The sequence below is a fragment of the Misgurnus anguillicaudatus genome, chromosome 3, assembly GCF_027580225.2.
Source record: "Misgurnus anguillicaudatus chromosome 3, ASM2758022v2, whole genome shotgun sequence".
Lineage (NCBI taxonomy): Eukaryota > Metazoa > Chordata > Actinopteri > Cypriniformes > Cobitidae > Misgurnus > Misgurnus anguillicaudatus.
Genome location: NC_073339.2, coordinates 32284394 through 32312314, shown reverse-complemented (window position 1 = coordinate 32312314; position 27921 = coordinate 32284394). Strand labels below are relative to the sequence as shown.

At 38.5% G+C, this 27921-nt stretch overlaps 1 protein-coding gene across 1 annotated transcript; it reads right to left on the bottom strand.

Annotated features, from left to right (window-relative positions):
- Positions 1-109: 109 nt before the first annotated feature.
- wdr19 (WD repeat domain 19) lies at positions 110-27921 on the bottom strand. Its single transcript, XM_073864692.1, has 37 exons — positions 27766-27921; positions 27387-27478; positions 27227-27292; positions 26476-26601; positions 26260-26375; positions 26030-26145; positions 25821-25898; positions 24722-24834; positions 24468-24641; positions 23250-23320; positions 22978-23150; positions 22716-22830; positions 22490-22596; positions 22286-22408; positions 21791-21940; positions 20043-20190; positions 19440-19647; positions 18408-18567; positions 18075-18185; positions 17849-17958; positions 15697-15754; positions 15396-15542; positions 15221-15303; positions 15043-15126; positions 14637-14783; positions 13398-13522; positions 10093-10202; positions 9815-9883; positions 9117-9194; positions 8250-8346; positions 7578-7702; positions 5857-5938; positions 5494-5644; positions 3590-3713; positions 3249-3322; positions 2749-2898; positions 110-330 (listed from the first exon to the last, which is right to left on the bottom strand). Exons 1-36 carry the CDS (start codon positions 27769-27771, stop codon positions 2781-2783), a joined length of 4035 nt encoding a protein of 1344 aa, XP_073720793.1. The 5' UTR covers positions 27772-27921; the 3' UTR covers positions 110-330; positions 2749-2780.

The following is a 27921-nucleotide window of genomic DNA, read 5'->3' as shown; positions in this document are numbered from 1 at the left end:
CCACCAGGGTACACATCACGTTTGACCCAAGACTCTTCAGAAATAAAGATTAGAGTAACTGTACAGATACTGAACATATTTACAATCCAAAAACAACCAAAAAGAGATAAACATTTGCTTTTTTATTCTATGCTAAATACACTATAAAAGTATACATTTGAAAAGCAAATTACTGAAATATTGATGCATATAAATATACAAGTATATGTACATTTTTAAAAGAATATCAGGCATGGCTTGAAATGTTGAAATATTGATCTACTTATTAAACGATTGATATGAGTCGCCATCAGATTTCATCAAATCTGAAAACATCAAATCGCCAGGTACCTGAAAATAAGACATAAAATACACTTTAAATGTTAAATAAATCTGCCCGATTTAGCTCTGTGCAATACTACATAATGAAATAAGGTTATATTAAAAAAGGAACAGAAAAAAATGATCATTTAAAGAGCCCCTATTTTCTGTTTCATGATTTTACATTTCTTTTGTCATGTGAGTGTGTGTTGGTATATGTTAACAATCTCCCAAGTTACAAACCCCAAAGTCTACAATCACGCGAGTTATCGTCTCCAACTCTTACCTTATCAATCTGTTACGTTATGCCCAAGTCTGTAAGTAGCCTATGTTTCATAATTAAATAATAGTGACATGCTTGTCAAGTATGCTACGCATACTTGAAATGTGACCTTTGCAATTAACCCATCCCAGTGAGTAGTGAACACATGCACTGCAAGTCGTGAATACACACACCAAAAGCATTGGGCAGCTATCCCAGCACCCGGGGAGCAGTTACAGTACATTCACAGGGGGCGTAACTTTATTTACTTTGAATGGGTGACGTCATGCACTGCTGAACTGAATTGTGGATCCGTTGGCGTTGCATCACTGCCGTTGCTCGCCGCCCGTGTGAATGTACTTTTAGGGTAAGGTGCCTTGCTCAACAGCACCACAGTTGCAAACTGCTCGCCGTGAGACTCAAACTAGCAGCTCTTGGGTTACAAGCCTGACTCTCTAACCACTAGGCTACAACTGCCCCTGCTGATTACTATTTGCTAATGACTATTCCAACCATAATTCAAGCACAAGATTTGAGCAGTGTAGAGTAGCTCTTGTTGTTTGTCATTTCTACAATCACAAATGCTGACATGGTTTTATGTTTTAGTATCCTTTCTTTATCAATCAGTTACGTTCTGCTCAAGCCGCGCTGAAATAAAGTATCGATCAGCTTGGTCATCTGCATTTTCTGGATCAGATTCAGGCACGTATTGATAAGGTAGTAAAGACGATATTATCTCCGGTTGGGAGCTGATCTTCCAAATATGGTAAGGAGCGTCACATTTCCGGCACACGCTTAAGATATTCGACCAATCACAACGGACTGGATTGCTGGCCAATCGGAGCACACTTTTGGCGCTTTTCCATTGTATAGTACCCCACGATTTGAGTCAGCTTACTTTTGTGAGCTTTTCCACTGGGTGCAGTACGTAGTACCCGATACTTTTTTTAGTACCACCTCGGTAGGGGTTCCAAGCGACCCAAGCTAATACCAAAACGTGACGCGAAAACACTGTAGATGACTGATTGGTCTGAGAGAATCGTCACTACCAGCGCCATCGCTATAATGCAATAGATTAGCTTTAGCTTTACCTTTACGCTAGCTTGCGCTGTCTCGAGCAAACATGTTGTCATCTGTGCTCTGCTATAAGTTCCCAAACTCCTTTTTAATGATGAAAAACATCCACAGGTGGAGAATCACAAACACCATAACAGTTTTTTTCCAGACTTGCAATTTGTGGTGGCACATTTGTAACGCACACGTCCGGATATATGCTTAAATGCAACTTAAATGGCGTTGACTGACGCCACAGGTGTTTTTACAGAAACTGACACGTGAGACAAAGGTAGTGATAAACGCGATGTGCAAACATATATTTGTGGTGGTCAATTTTAATTCTGTGGCAGACTGAGAAATAAATGAATGTATGGGAATGTACAATGACGCTCTCACTTGTATGATGTCACAGCAGTAGGCAGCGCAAATATAACCACACGCCAATAATCCCTCCCACTCCGAAGTGTTACTAAACTCGATGAAAAAGCTAACCAAGTCAAAGTGAGGTGAGCTAACCCGACCTGACCCAAACCAAACCAAACCGTGGGGTACTATGCGATGGAAAAGCGCCATTTCCTAAAATGATGAGGTTTGTAGAAATTTACGCGTTTCGGAAAGGGAGGGCATAGAGGAGCAACAATAATGTACAGTTTGTGAGAAATAAAGTATTCTTTTAACTATAATCCACACATTGCATTACACCAAATATATGAAATAATTTTACCAACGTAATAGGGGCTATTTAATCACACTATAGTACAGTATTATAGTTTAAATGTATTTTTTAAAGGTATATTTTGGGCCATTTTTGGCTTTATTTAAACAGTGATAGAGGAGAGGACAGGAAAGTACAGGGAGGAGAGAGGGTATGGGATCGGCAAATGACACGAGCTGGGAATCGGACTCGGGTCGCCAAAAGTGCGAAAGCACCACATGTCAGGGCGCTGCCCACTACACCATCGGCTCTGACTATAGTATGAATTTCTTATGTAGAACACATCATAACAATTTCAATATCAATTAAAGAGCTTATAAGGAGCATAATTCGTATTCTAACGATTAAATCAGCATCTTTTAAAGTGATGGAGGTGTATGTACAATATAACAAAAAGAGAATTTCCTTTCATTACCCTTTCATTTCTCCAATTGTGCTCCCTCCATCTCAGCGCTCCAGCTGGTCCTGTTGTAGATATCTGGAGCAGTCTGACACCTTTTTCACTTCACTGGCATTTAAACTTTCAGAGCACATTGGGCACACCGCCTCTGTCTCTAAAAGCTGAAACAAACACATTTAAATGCAGAACATCAATGGATAGACTGATGCATAAGTAAAAGGATGCCACTGCCGCGCTGCAACATGTCATAAAAACAGAGCTTTTTCTATCCCCTGTGCGCAAGAATCAACATTCAGGAATGTGAAACAATTCTTCCTCTGTGTGTGGCATTAAAACGTCTGGATAACAGCACAATATCCATGCCACACAGATGAACTGTAAAACTGCTCTAGCTAGGCAAATATATCTGTAATATGATCATAACTCATAACACTGTAAAGATGCGTCAATTAGGATAAGCCAGGGTGCAAGTATGCCATTGATGGATGAACACAAGGATGAATGAGACTCACTGATTGAACTGCGAGTGGAGTGCAGGGAATTCGCAGTGTGGGCAGACACACCAGTCCTCCTTAACCATGTGACGACCCTGAGAAAGAAAATATACACACGCATTAATCAGACACGCCACTTAACATCTGTGTATATACAGTAGGAGGTCAAGTCAAGTTTAATGTCATTACCCTCATCATAGACAAGATTGAGCCACGCATGATATATATCAGAGGAATTACTGTAGGTGTTCATAGCTCAAGAAATGTTCTTCTCGGTAATGTTTACACCAAGAAACCAAATTTGCAGGCTGCTTCCACAGAGCAAAAGTTGTTTGTGTCCACACAGTAAAGTCTGTACTTACTGTTGCGATACAATATGGCAGATTGTTTTTGCAGCTGGGACAGAGCAGCTCACAATCAGGCAGACTGAAGCCACAGTAGGGACATGGTGAACATTCTTCCTCCAATTCAGAGGTGTCTGGACGACTGATGGAAGAAAGAAAATTAGCTTTGGGGGTCACTCACATAATGGGGTTTAAAGGTGCAGTGTGTAAATTTTAGCAGCATCTAGTGGTGAGATTGCGAATTGCAACCAATGGCTCAGCCCACTGCTCACCCCTCACTTTTGAAATGCATAGAGAAGCTACGGTAGCCGCCACCGGAAAAACATGTCATCATCAGAGACAAAAACGTTTGTCCATTAAAGGCTTCTGTAGAAACGTGGTGGCACAAAATGGCGGCTTCCACGTAAGGGGACCCTCTACATGTAGATAAAAACATCTCATTCTAAGGTAATGAAAACATAACGTTTCATTATAAAAAGGTCTTTATACACCCATGATAATGTAGTTTTGTATATTATATTCAGTGTTGGGCAAGTTACTAAAAAATTAGTAATTAGTTACAGTTACTAGTTACTTCTTTTAAAAGTAATTGAGTTACTCTACCAGTTACTGTATCTCAAAACTAATTAGTTACTAGGGAAAGTAACTTTTAAGTTACTTTTATGTCTGCTTTTTAAATGTAAATATGAACAGTACTGTACAGTCAAACAATAAAATGATATGGATGGTCTATTTTATATACAAGCCTATTTTACTTTAGATTCAGCATTTGAATATTTTTGCTAGAAATTATCTTAATATGTAAGCTTACTTTATTTATTTATAACAAATATTCTGTATGTTTACACTGAAAATATATAATGTGTTCAAATTGTGTATAGTCTCTTTAAGAATTTGGAGAGAGTTGTGTCATATTTTCTAAAATAAATTATTATTTTTTGATTCCATATTTATTTTAATAAGTCAAAAACGTCTCCGCTGTGTCCTGCTGACAGGCGCGGTGTGCGCGTGCAGCAGCTGACGCAAATTATGGGTCCTCCGAAGGTTAGACCGTCTCATCAGTTCTCTTCGCGGACTTCTGAGGCTTCCACCTTGAAAGACCGAGTGCTCACTTTTAAGGTTGCTTAGCAGGTCGCAGCCATTGAATTGGGACACAGCTTTTGAAACTTGCCGCGGGTAGTGCGCTGTTTGGTCATATATTGTTTGATATTTAATCAGAAAACGGAGTACGTGGATTGTTTTGTCGGATACGGAGCGAGTGAAACCGAAACTGAAACTAAATGCGCACTCTCATACTATGGAGTTTTAACACGTTTTAACAGCTGTACAGCGCAGTGTGAATATTTTACTGGAAACAACAATCGCGGATCGTTCTCTTCCATGAAGGCCGATATAAACATCTAAGATATATATTAACATTTCTTAGATGTATTGCTTTTGTGGACTACAAGTGCAAGTTGATGTCATACGGGATTGCTTGGCAAAGATAATTTACAAACCGGATGGATTATGACTTGCGCACAATTTTTAAACAAAGGTATGTTGTCCCGTTTAGTTTTTTCATGTTAATTCTATATGCACTGTCAGCCATGATGAAGTTTAATGATTCATTGCACCGCCTACCACAGAAATGTCTCGACTGCAAGTATTTTTTTTACAAAATAGAGTAACGCGAGTAACGAACTCATTTAAATTTCAGTAATTGTAATTGCGTTACCTGATTTAAAAAAATACTTCGTTACCTGCTCGTTACTGCTAAAAGTAGTGGAATTACAGTAACTTTGTAACGCGTTAGTCCCATCACTGATTATATTGCATTTCTGTCAAGAGATCCTTTTAAAAATTACACACTGCACCTTTAATGGTTTGAATTGCATTTGAACAACAATTCAAAAAACAAAGCAGGAAGACGAAAGACTTACCGGACCATTGCTTCGATCTTCTTTTTGTATTTGAGATCGATCTTGTTACGATATTCTGGTCTCATCAGCATAGAGGCAAAACTAAAAGCAGAGTTCCTCAGTCCAGCACGATGACATTCAATAACAGCTGATGTGAGGATGGGAACGATGTCTGTAAGCCACAAACAAAGCTAGGCAACATTAAAAGTGGATCCAGTGCCACTGGAAAGGAACTGTAAAATAAAAAGCTATCAGATTAAGCATAAAAGCTATTCAGTTAGTACTGAGTTCTGTGTGGAGTATAATATAAATGTAACTGCGATACAGACAGTAGCTGTTTAATAATAGCATCTATGTGTGTGTGTATATAAACAAGAGCCTCACGGGACGGGAATTTGCTGATGTTGTTGGATACACGAATAAGCATTCGTGCTCCCTTTAAATGATCTCCTCTTTTAACGTGAATCTGAAAAAAAAAATGAAAAACAGACATGTTAAGCGTCTCAGAACAGTGAATAAGTCATGATGATTAGACCCACATGGAGTCTGCACTGACATAAAAACTCTACAGATTGACATTGACAGAATTCAACACATCCCTTAGGCCTACTTAATGTTTGTTTATACGGTTTTCCTTATTAAAAAATAGAAAAACAAAAAATTTTGTATACAGATGCCTTGATATAAAGTAACTGGACACTTTAGGACACTTAAGCCATACTTAAAGCATCACTAAAGAGTTTTTGCTCTTTGCTCCCCCTACAGGTTAGAAGCGTAATTGTCCGTTACCCACTGTTGTAAATACTGCAGCATAGCTGGCTCTGATTGGATTGTAGGTCTGCCGTAAAGCAAGTTTTTGTAGTTTTCACTTGAACTACAGGACCGCTACCTGACAGTTGAAAACTTATTTTGTGCGGTTTTGGCCGAGTATGACTATGAGATTATTTTAGTATAGCAGTCATAAAATGACTGGTTTCTTAAAATAGTGTTATTGTAAAATATTGTTGCAAAAGATAAGTTATTAACCATTGTTATCATTATATAATGTAAAAGGCAAATGTGTAAGAAAATATGTTCTCTGCTGTCATTATTTCCAAACCTTTTATGCCTCCAAACATGTTAACAATGTTCATGTTAAATATAATGAACATGATACTTAAAGGAGCAGTGTGTAATTTTTAAAAGGATCTCTTGACAGAAATGCAAAATAATATACAAAACTATATTATCAGGGGTGTATAAAGACATTTTTTATAATGAACCGTTATGTTTTTATTACCTTAGAATGAGTCGTTTTTATCTACATACACTGTGGGTCCCCTTACGTGTAAGTCGCCATTTTGTGCCGCCACGATCCTACAGAAGCCCTTAACGGACAAACTTTTTTTACTAAGTTGTCGATTACATGTTTTTCCGGTGGCAGCTACTGTAGCTTCTCTATGCGTTTCAAAAGCGAGGGGTAAGCAGTGGACTGAGCCATTGGTTGCAATTCGCAACCTCACCACTAGATGCTGCTAAAATTTACACACTGCACCTTTAAATATTTTTAAATACATGTAGGAATAGTAGGTTAAGCAAATGACTTTGTATAGAAGTGTTAGGCTTTTAATAAAGTCCCTGCTAAGTCCCTTAATTGTAATTTTATGTAAAAATTTTTCAGTGACAGATCTGCAGTACAGTAGGTTTAGTTAAGCCTTAAAATGTTAAAATTCTTTATTAAGTTTTATGTACAACAATAAAATTACTGAAATTGTTAATATTGTAAAAATTAATCTGAAATTTAAATAAGTTTAAAAAAAATTAATTTGCTAAAAAAAAGTTATGTGTATCGTACCGCGAACCTAGTATCAAAATACAGATCGAACCGTGAGCTTAGTGTATCGTTACACCCCTATTTTTGATACATTGCCTCTTTGTCTTTGAATACTTGTAAGCATGTTGCGCTAAATGCAAATAATCCATATTACAATGTAACACTCCACAAAATTCTCCATGAACTTTCAAAACTTTATTTTTTATTTAATTTGGGTGGATGTCCTCATGAGAAACACAAACATAACATGTAATCTTAATATAATGTATGTGTGTGTAAATGTGTTTCTCACCTTCACCAATATGTAGCTGTGTAGGATCATCAGGTTTGTGGCCATCTCTGCTGGGATTTTTATCTGCTGTGTCTGAAGCTCCGAGTACATGCTGAACAGAACATCATGGGCATTCCTGTAGTTTCCTACAACAGGCAATCCACATATAAGTGTACCTATGGGGGGATTTTCTTCAAATGAACCGCATGCAGCCCACAATATTTAAGATTCACTATAGGTATTAGGCTGATTTAAAAGGAGTGTGAACACAACCTAAAAATTTGCATTGAGCGTAGTTGGCGTAATATGCATGGCCTAATTTCCCATCTTGCAAGCTGTTCCTGAGTGCTAAGGTATGCGGCAGATTAAAGCGATCAGACATACTTTACAGGGACTGCATATTATTGCTCTACCACTGAGACACCTGAATAAGATCTTTAAAATGCAGAAAGTCTGGGAGTCTGGATTTCTAATGCAATTCTCCATCATTTAATGAATTACTAAATACACAATATCACTTTAAACAAAATTCAGTTTTCCACATGCTTTCTGTGGGTGGTTCTAGGGAAATGATATTATGCCCTATTTACATTAAATGTGTAAGCACTTATGGGTGGTACTGTAAATAAATAAAATGCAAAGATTTGTGAACATGAAAACCAAATTAACAGGACTAAAAGGCTAAAATGAGACCTGCAGATTGCTCCTCTCTGGCAATTATAATAGCGGTTCTTGCTGCTTCTCTGTACTGTTTGAGAGCCATGTACAACCGGAACAGATACTTCGCATCCTAGAAGAGCAGAACCAACAAACATTATTTAGTAGAGTTAATAATTCAGACCGGAAAAAACACAAACATTCTATTAATGAAGCTATTTTCAAACATATAGTTCAAGTAACTACACAAACGCATACAGAATATATTGTATTAAGGCAATAAAGCAGAGGAACTACATGGAAACCAAGGGCCGTCAATCGATTAACAGTGTAATTACATTAATTACACAAAATGGCAAAAACTAATGGCAAAGATTACATATATTGATTAGGGCTGCTGATTGAACGCCTTCATTTAGTGCATGTTTCTTAAGAATGAATTGTCCTATATTTATATGTTAATTTGACAGCCATAATTGAAAACACATCCACACTTACACATATGCACACAGACACACACAGGCACACACAGGCACCCACACAGTACAGGTTGCTTCTGCCATGTCACCACATGGGGCAGTACAGTACAAGCAGATGCAATGAACTACTCACAGCAAGAGAATACACACATGCAGTGACAAGCATAAGAAAGAGAGATATAAAGAGTAAGAGATGATGAAAGGGGGAAAAAAATCAGAGAAAGGTAGCAATAAATGGTTTTATTGATTTAATGGACATACTTTCAAAAGGGGACAATCATTTTAAAAGAAACAAGGCTGCCTGAGCGATTAGACAATCTTTATGCTTTTCCTGATTTAATAAAGCAGTATTAAAGGAAGTCACATCCCTAAAATGGGGATAAACATTTTGAGAGATATGCAGATGTTAGTAAAAAAAGTTTACCTTAGGCATTCCGTCACTTTCTCCCATTAGGTAATCAATAAGCTGATTGGTCAGTGCTTCCTCCTTTGCCTGCCCTACCTGTAAAATAAACAATCATTATTATTATTATCATCATTATCATAAAACCGATTTCGGGATTTATTGTTCGAAATAAACATCACACATATGGAAATTCAGATTTTATATTGCGTTAATATAAAAATCACAGCTGATCCAGACTACATCATAATTATTTTCATGTTATTAACAATAACAGATACTATGTCCAGAACATAAACCTATACAGTTTTGTACACTTCAATTTAAATTTGTTAAAAAAAATCAAATATTTTAATTAATAAAAAAAAACTATGCTATAAATGTATTCAACAGAACAGTGTAATGTGTAAGATTAATAATAGTAGCCATGTGGTTGGCGCCGACACATAGTGCCAGTGCACTCACAACAACCTGTGTTCGATTCTGCAGTCCTTTGCAGATCCCGTTCCCCTATCTCCACCAAATATATACTGTACTGTACTGTTTAAATTGCAATAGTGAACCGTTCTACTATCATGTTTTATTAATATCAAGCAACGCTGATAACAAAAACTGAATCAGAATACTAAATGACTCTGGTCATCTGTTTATAATGAATCCCTATTCTTCAAGAATCCTATCAGCTAAGATCGAATTAGTTTCTCCCCAGCTGTACTTACTGTCTCAATGGCCATCTCTACAGCCAAACTATCATCAGAGTTAGGGCATTTCAAGAAGTGCTTCAGGGCCTGTGTGGACAGACAGATAAAGAGAGAGAGAGTGAGAGAGAATGCATCTTTTAATAAGCTTTAATGACAAGTAATGAGCGCAGTCAGTTGTGTAAAAAATCCCTCTGGAGATAATGAGTAAATAGAGAGGGGCAACCAAGTGTGACAAAAATGATAAGACCGCACTCAGGCAAAGGGCAGAGGGAAATGAGTAAGTGAGAGTTTCGTACCCTGCTGTACTGCCCACACTTCTGAAAAAACTTCCCAGCCTGAAGATGGTTCTTTTCTCCCTCGAAATAAAGCGCTATGCTCTGATAGTCTTCTGTTGTTGCCTCTGAACCTAGAGGATGAAAATAAGGAGCTAAGCCATTTCGCAGTGAGGATTTAAGAGTTGTCAAACTTTCGATTACATTTTCTCATTTCCATTCAAGGAATAAATTTAATCAGTACTGTATGTTTGTTTGGAACTAAACCCATGAACTTTGCGCTGCTAATGCAATGCTCTGTTGATGCTAGTGGAGATGCGAGTTGTTATCCAAAAATATTTGAATCACTTCACTTTAATTAGTTTTATTAATGAACTTATAAAAGACTAACAGGATGCTCGACTTATTGAGTACATAAGAGAAACCCTATAGGTTATTACCAACTAAAACAATAGTACCCAAAATGTTTAGCTTTTAACATTTTAATTATTTTTTTTATCTTGGAAGTGGTCGGAACCATTTTTTTTACATAAATTCAAACAGTAGTTAAATTCTGTCACAAGTTTCCATTTTGAATTGTGACATTGTTATAATTGAAAACGGATGCAGATGATCAGATCTTTAAAAGTGTGAGTTTATTATTTTATCCAATGTATCCATATGGCCAAGGTGATTTTAGGGTATGTTTAAAGCGATAGTTTACCCAAAAAATGAAAATTCTGTCATCATTTACACACTCTCATGTTGTACAAGCCTGTATACATTTCTTTGTTCTGATGAACACAAATTTGGAGGAATGTTTGTAACCAAACCGACCAGAAGCCCCATAGTTCCCAATACTTCCATAGTATTTTTTTCTACTATAAAAGTCAAAGGGACTTTTTACTATTTCCTTAAAGTGTGTTCCTGAACACAAAAACATTTCTTTGAATGTCTGTCAAAGAAATATAGTCCTAACCTAAACCCCTATCCATAATCCATAAACCCCTATCCAAATACAGCTAAGTAACACCATAAAACAAAATAATAACATGATAACATAATAATAAACATGTTTTGACAAAAATGTTAAAAACTGAGTTCTCTCGTTTTGTGGTGGTGGACCCTCTCTGAATCACTGACATGTGCTTTAATATATTTTTTCATGAATGTGTATTAAATTATTCCTTATAGTCAATTCTCTTAATTTCATACATTTTATCATGATTGTGCTGCTTCCAGTAGTATATTTTTATGCTGGAGCTTTTATCTAATCATATTTCAGCCATCATGTGTTGCCAGGGTCAAGGAAATCTGCCATAAAGGAATAGTCCATTTTCTTAAAAGAAAAATCCAGATAATTTACTCCCCACCATGTCATCCAAAATGTTGATGTCTTTCTTTGTTCAGTCGAGAAGAAATTATGTTTTTTGCGGAAAACATTGCAGGATTTTTCTCGACTGAACAAAGAAAGACATCAACATTTTGGATGACATGGTGGCGAGTAAATTATCTGGATTTTTCTTTTAAGAAAATGAAATATTCCTTTAAGACCTTCAGAATCATCATTGCTGGCGCCTGTAGCTTAAAATGAATGGCAATGAAGCAGTTTTTATTTAACCAATCAGATTTCGAGTTGGTGACTCCAAGAACATTTAGCAAGTATACAATAACGCAGGCATTTTCAATGTCCTTTGATTGAACAATCAAAGAGCGTACTACTAAAGTCCATTTTATTTAAAGTTAAAACATACACTATTAGCCCAAAGTATCTAATGTTATAACAGTATAAGAAGGGTATTTAAAACAAGACACCCAAGATCCCAAAAAGGAATCACAAGTTATAAGTTACAGATCACAAGTTATGACAGTAAGTAAAGGGCATTTTGCACGAGACACCTGCGATCTCAGGCAGGTATCTGACTTTATAACAGTATAATGGAAAGGGGTATTTGATACGAAACACCAGCAATAGCGGATAGGTATCTAACTATGCATTTATGACGACTAGATTCAATTTTTAGAAAGATCTGATGGACGTTTGTCCGCCACTGTGTTATATACACTCACCTAAAGTGATGATCCATACTAATACTGTGTTTGACCCCCTTTCACCTTCAGAACTGCCTTAATTCTACGTGGCATTGATTCAACAATGTGCTAAAAGCATTCTTCAGAAATGTTGGCCTATATTGATAGGATAGCATCTTGCAGTTGATGGAGATTTGTGGGATGCACATCCAGGGCACGAAGCTCCCGTTCCACCACATCCCAAGATGCTCTATTGGGTTGAGATCTGGTGACTGTGGGGGCCATTTTAGTACAGTGAACTCATTGTCATATTCAAGAAACCAATTTAAAATTATTCGAGCTTTGTGACATGGTGCATTATCCTGCTGGAAGTAGCCATCAGAGGATGGGTACATGGTGGTCATAAAGGGATGGACATGGTCAGAAACAATGCTCAGATAGGCCGTGGCATTTAAACGAAATGCCCAATCGGCACTAAGGGGCCTAAAGCGTGCCAAGAAAACATCCATCACACTATTACCCACAACCACCAGCCTGCACAGTGGTAACAAGGCATTATGGATCCATGTTCTCATTATGTTTACGCCAAATTCTGACTCTACCATCTGAATGTCTCAACAGAAATCGGGACTCATCAGACCAGGCAACATTTTTCCAGTCTTCAACTGTACAATTTTGGTGAGCTCGTGCATATTGTAGCCTCTTTTTCCTATTTGTAGTGGAGATGATTGGTACCCCGTGGGGTCTTTTTCTGTTGTAGCCCATCCGCCTCAAGGTTGTGCGTGTTGTGGCTTTACAAATGCTTTGCTGCATACCTCAGTTGTAACAAGTGGTTATTTCAGTAAAAGTTGCTCGTCTATCAGCTTGAATCAGTCGGCCCATTCTCCTCTGACCTCTAGCATCAACAAGGCATTTTCAACCACAAGACTGGCGCATACTGAATGTTTTTCCCTTTTCACACCATTCTTTGTAAACCCTAAAAATGGTTGTGTGTGAAAATCCCAGTAACTGAGTAGATTGTGAAATACTCAGACTGACATTTCTGACACCAACAACCATGCCACGCTCAAAATTGCTTAAATCACCTTTTCTTTCCCATTCTGACATTCAGTTTGAAGTTCAGGAGATTGTCTTGACCAGGACCACACCCCTAAATGCACTGAAGCAACTGCCATGTGATTGGTTGATTAGATAATTGCATTAATGAGAAATTGAATAGGTGTTCCTAATAATCCTTTAGGTGAGTGTATATATTCACACAATCAGAACATGAAAATGTATTACACAGTAATAATGATCCAAGCATAAGATGATCTCACCAATGATGTCAGCATAGATCTCCATCTGACCGTGATGCTGAGCGAGCTGAAACGCTTCATCACTACAACGTGACAAAACCAGGAACTGGATCGCTGAACCATAATCACTTAAAGCCAGGAAAAACCTAAAGTCATACAACATAGGGGTGAGTGGTGAGAGTGGGTATGGCATCAGATTTCAGAAAGTTTTTTTTTTTTTTAATAAAAGTACATGAAAATGTTAGAACAGGAAACTAAATAAATGGTAATTTATGGGCATTCTGAAGTAAAGCGGAATGCAAGGGAAAGGTTTAGTCCAGAGGATGTGAGACCTGGGTGCGGAGCCTACAGCTAAGAGTATGCGCAGCACCAGATTTTTGAAACCTCATACATTGTACGTGTGGTAGCGCATGTGGTACAGGAGTATGTAGTATGTAGCCCTTGAGATGCATTGCATTTTGTTGCAATGTGCATGCGTCTGAGTTCCACAAACCAGTCAAATAAACTATGCTTCGCAAAGCTACACGTTCGATTGTGTGTGTGCGTACACCGAGGGGCAACCTTCCGAACTCTCTAATGAAGCCAACACGGAAGTGACTTAAACTGCAATTCATTGACTGGCCGCTTGAGGCTGGCTTCAAAAGGGAGTCAATTCCCATAGACTCCCATGTTAAAAATTGCCAACTTTACAGTAGAAAATAATATGTTTACAGCCTGGTACAAAAAGTGTTTTTGGCCTATAGAGCTAATTTTGCCCTTCATGACAACTGTGAGGGGGTGAATTTTTTTCTAACTCAGATTATATTAAGCCTTAAACTTCTGCATAATTAAGGGCGTGGCTGCTTGAGTGTCGGTTGAACAGCCACTGCTGTCACTAGACTCGCGCTAGGCGGGCGTGGTTTCACCTCAGCTTCACCCATGTCCCGCCTCTTTACCCATTTTCGGTTTTCCGCGAGTAATTCGCGGGGACGCGCGGCCAAGATGGCGACGGCAGGCAACGCCTACTTTAAGCTTCAAAAGCGATCTTCACAAACCAATGGGTGACGTCACGGACACTACGTCCATATTTTTTTACGGTCTATGGCGTACACTCACTTAGGCGTAAAAAACAGATTATACTCAGGGTTTAAGGGTGGGTTCTTTCCAGGAGATCAGTGTAATGCTTGATTACACACGATTCCCTAACAACTCACTACTATAGTAGTTAAAGATTTTAGAAAAGAGGAAAGGTGAACACATGATCAGGTGATTCATACTGACCTGGCCACCATCTTGGCTCCTTCGATGGACTGAGTTTCTCGGACAATGCGGACAGCTTCCTCAGGGTTGTTAAGATGCTCCAGAAGGATCCGAATAACATTGTCCCAGTCTCGTGCACTTTCATATGCCATCGCAGCCTCTTTATACCTAGACATACACATATTGTAGTTTTCAGTGTGATCCAAGGGATGATTGATAGCCTATGACCTGTAACTTGATTTTTTAAGAGTAATGATGGTTTCAGGGCAGTAAACACACAAATACTTTTATGCAATGTGACTTACAGAGGTATATATTTGATTAATTCTGGCATTTCTATGTAATGAAACTCATGACTGAGCATTGTTAGTACCACTTGAGCTACAGGATATTTTCTTGGTGTGTTTTCATTGTATATGATACATACTTGCCATCAACCTCCTTTGCCTTAGCATACTGTAGGTGAATCTTCGGGGAGGTCACGTGAGGCAGTAGCTCCCCCACCTTTGCCCTGACATGAGGAGGTTAAAGCTCAATGTTTATTTACAAATCAGGTTAGTTTCTGTGATATATGATTTTGGTTATTGTTGAGGTGTAAAGCGTACCAGTTTTTGCAGCGTATGTAGACAGAGGCAGCTTTGTCATAGTACTGGCCTTTCTCATACAGCTGAGCAGCTTCTGAATATTGCTGCATACATAAAACAAGCAGGCAATAAAACATTTGGAGGGTACCACAAAAGCAAATAATAGATATTAATAAACACAAAGACATACACACACCTTCATGCTTTCCAAAATGGCTCCACACTCTTTCTTCAGAGATATGCTGGGGTGTTTGATGGCCTGATTGGCACCCCTGCGAATGTCACCCATACGAATGGACATACGAGCCACTCCTGCCAGACAGCTCTCATCATGATCCTGGAACTACACATACGCGTGTATCAGGATCTACTGCATATGTGCTTAAAAGGGGTGGCTACATTTAAATTACACAAAATTATCATACCCTTTCAGAAGTAATATGACACACAAAAATAATTAAAGTTGATCACTATTAATAAATGAAAATTACGCTCACCTTGTTGTTTCCTGTTATTCCTTTCTCATAGTGAGCCAGTGCATTCGCATAATCTCCACTAGAGGGTGACATAACAGCATTAAATTACAAGCAACACTTCATTTTCCTACCAGAGCAAGAATGTTAATTTCGAGCCATGTAGAGCCACGGTCCTCCAGTATTTAGCTCCAACACTAACCAAACATACTTCCAAAATTGCATATTGTGACCTAATGTAATAAAATGGATTAATTACCTACTTATTGACTGTTTAAACATTATGTTTTATATAGTAGGCTTTGTGTGGGTACAGTAATGAAAACATTTCAGACATACAGTACATTCGCCAGGTTTTTGTTGTCACGTGACCCGTATTTGTTCACCTACTGCATGAAGTACTACAGCCATGAAAATAATTTACTAAGGTGTTGTTAAACAGGTACAATGTAACCATAAGGAATATTTTTTACATTTCAATTTAACATTGACAACTATTCAATATGTACATGAATTGACAGGTGCCGCCACATTGGTCCAGGCATGAGCGCCCCATAAACACATACTGTAAAAGTGAATGGAGTAGGTGTGGTTTCACTACAAAACAGCATAACCTGTATTGCATCAACATTCTGGACTGAACCAACCCTGAACGAGTCGCTGTTTTGAATTTGAACACAAGAGATAAAGATTATATTCGTAAACTAGCTTAATGACTGATACAGTACATCAGTATTGAGAGATGAAATGAAATGAGAGAATCAGTCTTCTGAAGTATCATCACTGGCAAACGCCCACAGTCGGTGTCTACCTGCCATTTTCAGCCGCGGTTACATTTTTGGTGTATAAGCAGTGGCAGCTCGTGACTGCTCATCCGGGGGGCGCTAATTCAAAATAAGTGTTTGGAGTGTCACGTGTGTGGTTTCCTTTTCCAAAATATGTGTTCTGCATGTCGAGAGATCCTGTGTGCATCACATGTTTTGTCAAAATAAGTGCCTGCTGCACACACGTCAAAACCGGTTATGATAAATAGATGCTCACGTTCACAAAATACACGCAAGACACTCCCTTAACAGTAAACTCTGATTACGCATGAAATTATGCGAGTATCTGGCAAAGGCGAGCGTCTCTTTTATCATAAACCCTTTAGACGCATCTGCAGCAGGCATTTTTTTGACAAGACACGTGACGCACACAGGATCTCTTAAAGCGCAGAACACATATTTTGAAAAAAGGAACCACACAGATGACGGGCTACAAACATGTTGTGACGAACTTCGCAATCGCATACTGACTACCGGCACATCCGGGAACTTGACTGTAAATTTCGTAACCGCCCCTTTTTGGGGGATAAAAAAGCAGACCTTCCATTGGCTTCCATTCAGGATGGCGGAGCGGGGCAACGTTTTTGCACAGCCAGCGGGCGTAAATGACTTGTGAAGTCGCTCAGATTGGACATGTCGAGTGTTTATCTGTCCACCCTGCCTGCCATAGAGCGCGAGGGATACATTGACACGTTTAGTTTGGTCAATATAAAAACATGTCCCTTTCATTCTCACAGCGTCAAATTTGTGTAACAACGCCATCCAATAATTGCTGGAAATATCGCTAAGCCAGTTAGTTGTATGGCTGGATGGAAAAGTGCACTCATTACTCTAAATATAAAGACATAATAAATAAATACAAAGTAACTTTCAAATACGAAGTAAAATCATTCACTTGCTTCCCTGTTGACTCGATGAGGTACGAGTAAATGTCCGGGTAAGACACCTCTGGCCAATAGGGAGCGTTGTTACACAAATCTGATGCTGGGAGAATGAAAGAGACATGTTTTTATATTGACCAAATTAAATATGTTAATGTATCTTTCGCGCTCTATGGCAGGCAGGGTGGACAGATAATTACTCAACATGTTTAATCTGAGTGATTTCATAAGTTATTTACCCCTGCTGGCTGTGTACGAAGGTTGCTTTGTTCCGCTATTTTGAATGGAAGCCAATGGAAAGTCTAGTCTGATTTCCCCCAAAAGTGGGCGTGAACCTGTTCAGAGACATTCTATGATGTTGCGCCGGTTGTGCGTATCGAGCGCCCTCCAAAAAAAGAAATCACCGGCTGCCACTGTGTATAAGCCCCCTAAATGTGCATGAGAATGTATGTGATGTGGCTGTGTACTCACACAAACTCCAGCTGTATGGCATACTCTCTAGAAATGAAAGGGATCTCTTCAGGGTCAAGTCTTTTAGCCAGCTGTAATGCACTGTCCCAGTGCTGCAGGTCCCTTCTCATCTACACACAACAACACAACTGTTACAGTAGGCACAGCTTACACTTGGGAAGTCTAAAGTATATTTGGATGCATACATCATGTACTCGTAGATGTTTACAGTATGCGCCTATTTTACCTCTAGGGCTGCCATAGGATATGAAGAAGAGAGATAGAGGTCTTGGGCTCGGTTAAAGTCATTGCAGAACATGGCCAAATGACCAGCCAACAAATTCTGATCTTCTATTCCCTATAGAGACAAATAGGGATTCATGGAAAAGTACAGTACCACAGAACAGTAATATTAAAAGGTCTTACTCGTTTAGCTCTGCTATTTGAAAAGGTAATCCAGTAACAGAATTTGCCCAACTTCATGTAAAAACTAAGTTGAATTTTTTTGGGAATATATGAAGAATTTCTCATAACAGTAAAAACAGAGAAAAACATTGCAAACTCATTTTTATAAACATACCTTGATGTCCTCAATGGACATGACCATGCCGACGTTTCCCATCATGCGGTACACCCTGATGGCCAGTTCCACCTCCATGTGGTGCAGACACGCCCTGCCCAGCTCACCCCATTCTTCAGCACTGTTCAGAGCTTTACATATATCCCACGCATCGGAGAACCTACACACACATACAACATCTGAACCTTGTTGAAGACAATAAAGGAACACGTCGACTTTTGGGACTTTAGCTTATTCACCGTATCCCCAGAGTTAAATAAGTCCATACATACCCTTTTCATCTATGTGCGTCCCGTAACTCTGTCTGACGCACCTACTGTACCGCTAGCACAAAGACTGGAAGCAAATGGCTCCAGCTAGTATACTGCTCCCAATAAGTGACAAAATAACGCATTTCCTAAATATGTTTTGATTTGTATAGTCACAGCTTGTACAAATAACAAGGTCATATGAGTCATAGCCATCTTTAACCGTATACATACTGAAAACTATATTATCAGTATAACACTCCACCCAAGTAGCAGTGCTTTGGTGGGTGCGTCAGAAAGAGTTACGGCACGCATGGATATGAAAAAGGTACGTATGGACTTATCTAACTCTGGGGGATACGGTGAATAAGCTAAAGTCCCAAAAAGTCGGCGTGGTCCTTTAAGTGGTTACAATTATAGATGCTTTACCAGTAAATTATTAAAAAATGACGTTAGATGGGTTTTCACAATATGCTGTGTTATGGATGGTGGTCCTCAGAAATCAGGATAGGATGTTGTTTAATGGTTTTTCTTCATAACTTTCTAAATTACTCAGTATATGATCATTGGTCAACCAGCTATACCAAAAAACAGGCAGGTTTACATGAATGTTTTGCAGGGGAACAGCATTGCTATAATGGTCCAGCAGCACCAAACAAGCATTAACCAACGCAAACCAGCATGGAAATTCATGGTGGTCTAAGCTGGTCTTTCCAGCAGGGTTATATGGCTAGATGTAGACACTGTAAAACTAACCCAGCATAAAATGTCCTTGTAAAAATACCTTTTGAGCATGATGGCCTGTTTCAGTAAAGCTTGGAGTTTTTCTTTGCTGGTATCACCGAGAGGGATGTTAAGAAAGGTGTGTGTGTTCAAAAGCACAGTGTTAATTTTCCCACTCTGGGTTTGACAAGTCAACTCTCCATTGTACAACAGCAAGGGCTTATGGGAAAATGGCAACTTGGTGGCACCAACCAGAATCACTTTCGACCCTTATGAAAAAAACACAAAATTAAAATGTATCAGCCATGAGGATTATAGATAGAAACCAGGAAACGGTTCCATTTTATTTTTATGATGTTTGATTTCATTTAATAAACTTTCCCGGCACATCTACATTCCTCAGAGCAGATAAAACATTTTACATTTACATGCACTTATTTATTTAGCAGACACTTCTATCCGAGATACCGTAAATGTAAATGAGTAGTCTGTTTCATTACTGTTCAGTTAAAGTTATCTCATCATTTGACAGACTTGAACTATTTTCAAACACTATTCATCCTTTCATTTTCAAAATTACTAGAAGAATCTTTCACAGAACCATTAAGGAAACAGAAATTCCCATCCCAACTGAAAATGCAACATCCTGCTAATTTATTTTCACCTTGTATGGTGTCTTTGTGGAAGGCATACGTGTAGACTTTGTCCTCCTCAAATGCCGCAAACACACCCTTACTGCTGATCCAGTTTTCCCACAGTACCCCTCTTATGGCAGGAGAGAAGTCTGGGATCTCAAAGAGCGAATCATTCACCTACAAGAAAAACTTTGCATGATTTGAAGTCTCCGTGAAACAGAAGTTGCAATCAACTTTAATTCCATGTCATACATATTTTCAAATTAAACGGAATACCATAAGGAAAATTGCAGGCGTGGCTTGTGTTTTCCACTGTGAATTGATTGGATATAGAAAAGTAGGCGTTTCATTCTAAAATAGAACTCATAGGGGTGGTTTCTCGGACAGGGTTTAGATAAATTCAGGACTAGGCCTTAAGCCGGATACACACTAAAAGACTTTTTAAATCTTATAATTTTTTAAAATGTTAGAGACCACAAACATGATTAAAAAAAAATTATGATTTAATACGTTTGTTCCTATAGTGTGTAGACTGCCGCTATGTGATCAGATTAACTTCACAAACAATGCGACTCTCAGCTGAGAACACAGGAAATCTTGCGAAGATCCTGCCATGTTTCTCACGTCCAAACATGACTTAACAGTAAACAAACATGGCAACCAATGTGCATAAAGAAATGTCATTAATACAATGGAACGGACTGCTTTTTTACATCTCTGATGTCCATCTCACTTTGGACTGTGCATGCTGCGCCATGTAGTTTTTATAGTTTTATCTTTCATCTGCTCGCTTTCTGATTGGGTATCGTTTCGTTTCACGCGACAATCTACAGCGTGTGTGCGTTTGTCCTTGGGGTTCCCCCACACAACAGGATTTCCGATCGTTAATATCCAACATGTTGAATATTAGCCCGAATATCTTGTGGTGTGTACCCAGTTTTAGTTATGTTAGGACAAACCTTACAAAAAACCTATACTCTTGTTCATTTTAAGACAAAACAATAGTACTGATAAATATTAAAATATGTCAGTGCAAGGTATTTTGAAATTAAAACATGCATTTTAGTCTGGGACTAGGATAAACCCTGTCCGGGAAACTGCCCCGTTACAGACTGACAGTTAGAGTGGGTGGGTTTAACGAATGCTCCCGCCCAAGCTGTCTAGCTGACGTTATTAGAGAATGATCGCCACAAGAGGGTGGAAGAACATTTTCAGATTTTGATTGAGTTTATGAGGACACGGATGAATTGTTTATAATAAACCCTGCAATAGTCCACTAAAAAATAAGAATTGTCAGTTTTGACCCAAATGTTTGACATTAGCCAAAGTAAAAAAAATATATACATCTACCAAAATACACAAACCTAAAAAATATATAGACATAAAATTATAATTAATAATAGAGATGCACCAATACAAATTTCTATCCCAATATGGATATTCAATTACTATGATATATAATATAAATAGGTATCGATAGTTTCGCTTTTTACTTGTTTCTTTATTATTATCTCATGGAATCCTAGAAGTGCAGATTGTACAAACTGTTGCCATTGTTTTCAAATTCAGAATTACACAGTTTGACTTCTGACCCCTTTTGGTCGCCATGATATAATCTACCGTGATCATCGGCTGTTTTCAACAATTGGCCGATGTCCAATAGTGGAAAAAATGCAGATACTGATTTTAGGCCCATATATTGGTGCATCTCTAATGAATATTAATTGTAAAAATGATCAGAAAAGCTGTATTTTATCCCCACATCATGCAGTATTACCGGGCAGTATAAAAAGCCGTCACTCTTTTCATCAATAAAGACGAGGCGTGTTCCGTTGGGGTCAGGAAAGACTTTGCGTATACCCACTGTGTGCCGGTGCTCATTTACACTCTGCCAGTCCTCTAAATAGAAACACTGAATCAAACCAGTCTACAGAACAAAGGAAAGAGAAAGATAAGCTATCAGAACATGACAGTAAATATAATCTATGGTATATTTACAATATAGAACGGCCTCCAGTGCTTTATTGCTTTCATAAACCGTTACTTCATTATAAAAACATTACAGATATATTTTCATTAAAACACTATTAGGGAAAGTACCACATGGCCAATTGTATCTTACATAACTAAACCGAGATAAGACTCGGATTTTATAATTGAAAGTCAATTCCTGAATTTAAACTGAATTAATGTAGCAAACAAGATAAACAATTGTAATTAAGAAAGTAGACTGAGAATAAAATAAAGATCATTATGTTTAAATATGACTCACATCAGTCCCATAATAAAGAAACTCAGTGGTGAGCGCATGACAGACGATGCGGTATTTCTGATCGGGTTCTGGAAACAGTTTTGTCTGTCTGTCCTCCTGAACAACCTGTTCATCTCCATCAATCTTTCATACAAACACAAAAAATCAATCAGAAAAAGTAAATTAGTAGAAAAAGCTGACAACTACATGTTCAAAACTTCATACCACATGCAACTGGACTTTCCCCTCAAACAGGGCTGCGGCATAGTCACAGTTCAGACACATACTGGCCACTGTCCCTAAATACTCGGTGTCCTTTACACGTTCCACTCCTGAAATACACAAAGACATGCAAACAAGGCCCTTAGGATCTAGAAGTTATTTTAAATCTGTTTCCTTTGATTCCTCCAGGAATCAATCTTACATACATTATACATTTTATTTAACTCACCATTGTCTCCTAATACATAAAACCATGCTCTGTTATTCATGCCCACAGCAACGTGATACGGTCCCACAGCGATGAAACTAGGTTCCACCTCCACAGCTATGGCAACAGGAGATTCCTGAGATAAAACAAGATCTTAAGAATGAATTTAAGCTACATTTTTACATTTTGTGAGTGTGCTTGACCATTAAAAGGCCTAGTGTGTGTTGATAGGTCAAAAGAGAGTATATCCATGTGAAATAAGTGCATATTTGTGTTACCCTACCCCTTCCACCTGGTTGGCGACTGTAACCTCCAGCAGGGATGTCAGATAGGCGATTCTCGTGCCACTGCTGTCTCCCAGTATGGGCAATTTTGTGAGAAAGACATGCAAGGTGCCCTGCTGAGAGGACACAGCTAACAGCTGCCCGTCATCAGTCCAGCACATCTGATCAAGACCTTAGTGAAACACACTGGGCATTTACTAAACTGCACACTTTATTGAAAACAAATGCTATTTATGAAATCAATATACATTCATGATGATATACGTAATACCTTTAGTCTCCTCATCCAGACTGACTATAGCATACATCTCCTTCAGATCAGTCAGGTCATGTATCTTTATACTGATAGAGACATAAAGCAGTATTATCTCACATGCTCATATATAGATAAATTGTTTTAGATAATAGCTTACACCAGAGATGGACTCACAAAGTTACCCACTTAGACATTACATTTCTCATTGTTAAGGTTGCAGGTGATACTTAGTTTAGGCAGTATCCGTAGTGGTTAACTGTGCTGAAGGTAATTGAATCCACCAAATATGCCTTAAAGGAACACTCCACTTTTTTTGAAAATATGCTTATTTTCCAGCTCACCTTGAATAAAACATTAGATTTTTACTGTTTTGGAATCCATTCCGCTGATCTCCGGGTCTGGCGGTACCACTTTTAGCATAGCTTAGCATAATCCATTGAATCTGATTAGACCATTAGCATCACGCTAAATAATAACCAAAGAGTTTCGATATGTTTCCTCTTTAAAACTTGACTCTTCTGTAGTTACATCGTGTACTAAATCCGACGGAAATTAAAAGTTGCGATTTTCTAGGCAGATATGGCTAGGAACTATACTCTCATTCCGGCGTAATAATCAAAGACTTTGGTGCCGTACCATGGGTGCAGCAGGCGCAATGATATTACGCAGCGCCTGAAAATAGTCCCCTGCTATTGTAACCAAGGGGACGATTTTCGGGCAGTGCGTAATATCACTACGCCTGCTGCAGCCATGTTACAGCAGCAAAGTCCTTGATTATTACGCCAGAATGAGAGTATAGTCCCTTGCCATATCTGCCTAAAAAATAAAAAAAATCGCAACTTTCAAATTTCTGTCGGTCTTAGTACACAACGTAACTACAGAAGAGTCAAGTATTAAATAGAAAACATATCGAAACTCTTTGGTTATTTTTTAGCGCGATGCTAATGGTCTAATTAGATTCAATGGATTATGCTAAGCTATGGTAAAAGTGGTACTGCCAGACCCGAAGATCAGCTGAATGGATTCCAGAACTGTAAAAATCAAATATTTAACTCTAGGAGAGTTAGAAAATTAGCATATTTTCAAAAAAAGTGGAGTGTCCCTTTAAATGAGCCAACCTGAGGATAAAGCCCATCCCTGTATACTACCGTAGTACTACTGTTTTACATTTAGTCATACAAATCTTACGATAACATTCATGCAAAAAAGACATATGCATTAACAAACACTGACCAGTTGTCCCCACAGGATGCTGCCTTATTCAGTGACTGTGAGATGGCGATGCTGGTCAGACTGTCCTTGTGATTATGGGCTTGAAACAGCTCTTGGCCAATCTCACGGATGTGTGTGGAAATTACCACAAAATAACCATGTGAAAATCCAATCATTATATAGCCATCCCCATACCTATAGTGAGAAAGAATATGTTCAGTACATAAAAACTAAGAATGTCATATTTAGATACATCTGTGAGTGTCTGCATTTACCAGCGGTAGGAGATAATATTGCCATAGCGCTGCTGGAAAGCCAGTTCTATAGGGTTATCAGGATCATTCAGGTTGAACAGAAACAAGGTCTTCTTGCCCAAAGCCACACTCACCTGCAAGTTAAAGGTAATACAGACAATCCGTATTACTTAAAGGGGTGGTTCAATGGTATTTCATGCATTTTGACTTATTAACACAGTTATAGAGTTGTTTCCTCATGCCAAACACAGGCAAAGTGTCAAAAAAGCAGTTGGACGTGTTACAGAGCATTTCTGTGCCAAATGCACTTCGCCAGGGTTCGTACAAGTTTTTTTCGATTACGGGCCCAGCTGACGTTTCAGGGGTTTCTATACGTATCACTCATTTTTTGAGCACTTCCCCCGGAAAAACTTGCCCACCCGTCAATTAGCGAGAGACACTAGAACTTACAATCATCACTTCACGCGACAGCTTTGTTTCATATCAAGACTCAACAATGGCATGAATGAAGAATGGATGTACAGAGAAGAATGCCAGAATTATGGAAACAGTGTATATGGTTTGTTTATCCGGGGTAGCAACGGAGTTTTGCGTGTGTGTTTGTTTAACTCTGGATTTCTCAACCGAGTTGCATGTGGTAAGTAAGACTTTTGTGTTATTTTGGAAATAGGCACGTAAGTGCATGCATATTATATAAATGACACGAACATGTAGTGAATCATAAGTTAACCAGTGTTGTATAGTGTTGCATGACTTGTACTCGCTCTTTCCGCGGTAGTAAATCCTTCTTCTTAATTTTTTCGTACGTTATCGAATAGAATCAGTAAAGCTAATCTGTCTTTTATAAATCTGATTTACTGAAGACTCTTCTGAGATATAAAGGATGTAATACTATTTTATAGGTACTCAAGATTAACATCAGCAATGCAGAAACAACATGTGTTATGTGAGCTTTAAGATGCATCCATGCCAGGTGGCTCAATATAGAATTTATTCATATAGAATTAAGATCGAATGTGGATGACCAACGTGTTATGTCAGCTTTAATATGACATTTTAGACAGACAACCCATCCATATCTATTAAAAAGTGGTGAAGGTAAATGTGTATGTTAACATACAGTGCTCTCTCCTGATGATCTCTCATCTGTTTTCATCACTGAGAACTGAACATCTGCAGGGTCTGCTCTTACAGAAGTCTGAAAAAGAAAAGAAAGAGACTGACTTTGAGCTAGATTGATTTTAAACTTTTATTGATATTTCAAGAATCTGCAGTAACATATACGATGCATATGGTATGACAATACAGGTACTCTCTCCCAAAACGTACCTGTCGAATTGTGTCTCCCTCATGGTTGCTGACTGTTATGCTGCGGTCTTCACTGCCTAAAGCTAAAAGGTTCTGAGAGCTCCAGCAGCCACATGTGATTTTCTTTGTGTGCTTACCTACATATAAATGTATGATGTGCTTTACTTTTATAAAAACATTCAATTCAACATCATTTGTATTGCACTTTTAACAGTAAATATTTTAAGGCAATACAGATGGCATGGATTTACCCAGCACAGGGATTTTTCGTGAAGTTTGCTGGTTGTAGATAAGTAGGTTTCCTTTAGATGTGCCAACAGCCAATAGCGGCCCAGTTTTGGACCAGAGCAAAAACGACATCTGATCTCTGTGGAAACCACAGCAAACAATACAATTTTGATTTATAATCAAACACAAGTATTCAGTAAGTCACCTTATAATATATACACACAAACTCTTTTTCTCACCTCATGCCACTGTCCAGCTGTGAGGTTTTGTTGACATTGGCATCCCACAAGTGAATGGAACTGGACTTTTCAGCAATTACAGCCAAGATGTCACCATCTTTATCCCAATCAAGAGAAATACAGCTTCTGCATACACAAAAACCCAATATGGACATGGATATGGCTTAGAATCAAATGTACAGAATTAAAATGACAATAATCCGAAGCTTTACGTCTCAGATTGGCTTTCTTTAAAGGAACACGCCCACATTTTGGGAATTTAGCTTATTCACCGTATCCCCCAGAGTTAGATAAGTCCATACATACCTCTCTCATCTCCGTGCGTGCTGTAACTCTGTCTGACGCAGCCCCCGCTAGCTTAGCTTAGCACAAAGACTGGAAATGCATGGCTCCAGCTAGTATACTGCTCCCAATAAGTGACAAAATAACGCGATCATTTTCCTATTTATGTGTTGTGATTTGTATAGTCAAACCGTGTACAAATAACAAGGTGATATGAGACACAGCGATCTTTTAACAGTATACATACTGAGAACTATATTCTCTGAAGACGAAGCACTGCCGCATGGGCGGAGTGATTTGCACAACTCTGACCGAATTCTCTGCTGCTCACCAGGGGCTTCTCGTGTGCTGCGAGCAGATCACTCCGCCCATGCGGCAGTGCTTCGTCTTCAGAGAATATAAGCTAAATTCCCAAAATGTGTTCCTTTAAAAAACTGCGTGTGCTGTATGTCTGCATTTGCTCGCTTACCCTGGGAGTTTTAACTCGTTCACCTTCTGTCCATGACGATCAAAGATTTGTACAACGTTGTCCGGGCTGTGACATTTAAGACAGAACATACATAACAGTTCACTTAGACTTTCCAGAATATGAAATAAAAACAAAGCTAAGAAAACCATTAAATCCTCACCCAGCAACTGCAAGATAGTTGCCAACCGTTTTCTGCCATTTGTACAGCAAACATGAGCCCGACCACGACTTTTCTGAGAGCGTGAAAACACGCTGAAAGATGACAAAGGGGAAAATATTTTGCAAATTGATACAGCTGATAAGTCGCAGTCATAACATATCTATAAGTTAGCATTATGTTATACTTGTCGGTGTATTATGTTAACGTTACATGCATTATTTTCATAGATAAAAGACATGTACTGAGCTAACTAGCCATCATGCTAATGCTATGCTTCTGTAAAGCATGCTAACAATCGTTATTCGCGATTATACATATGCACTTAAAAATTCATTTAAAGTGAAATTAAACGCGCAGAAGATTTATTTCAAACACTTGCCTTCATTGTTGCTTGTGCAAAGCTTCAAAACGTTACAATACCCAGAGTGCTTTACTCCGACGCATCTTGATCTCCCATAGCAACCTCTTATCAACAGCCAATGGACGTTCAAGAAAGGAGGTAGCACTTGCACCTGATTGGTCAAGATAGCTGTGT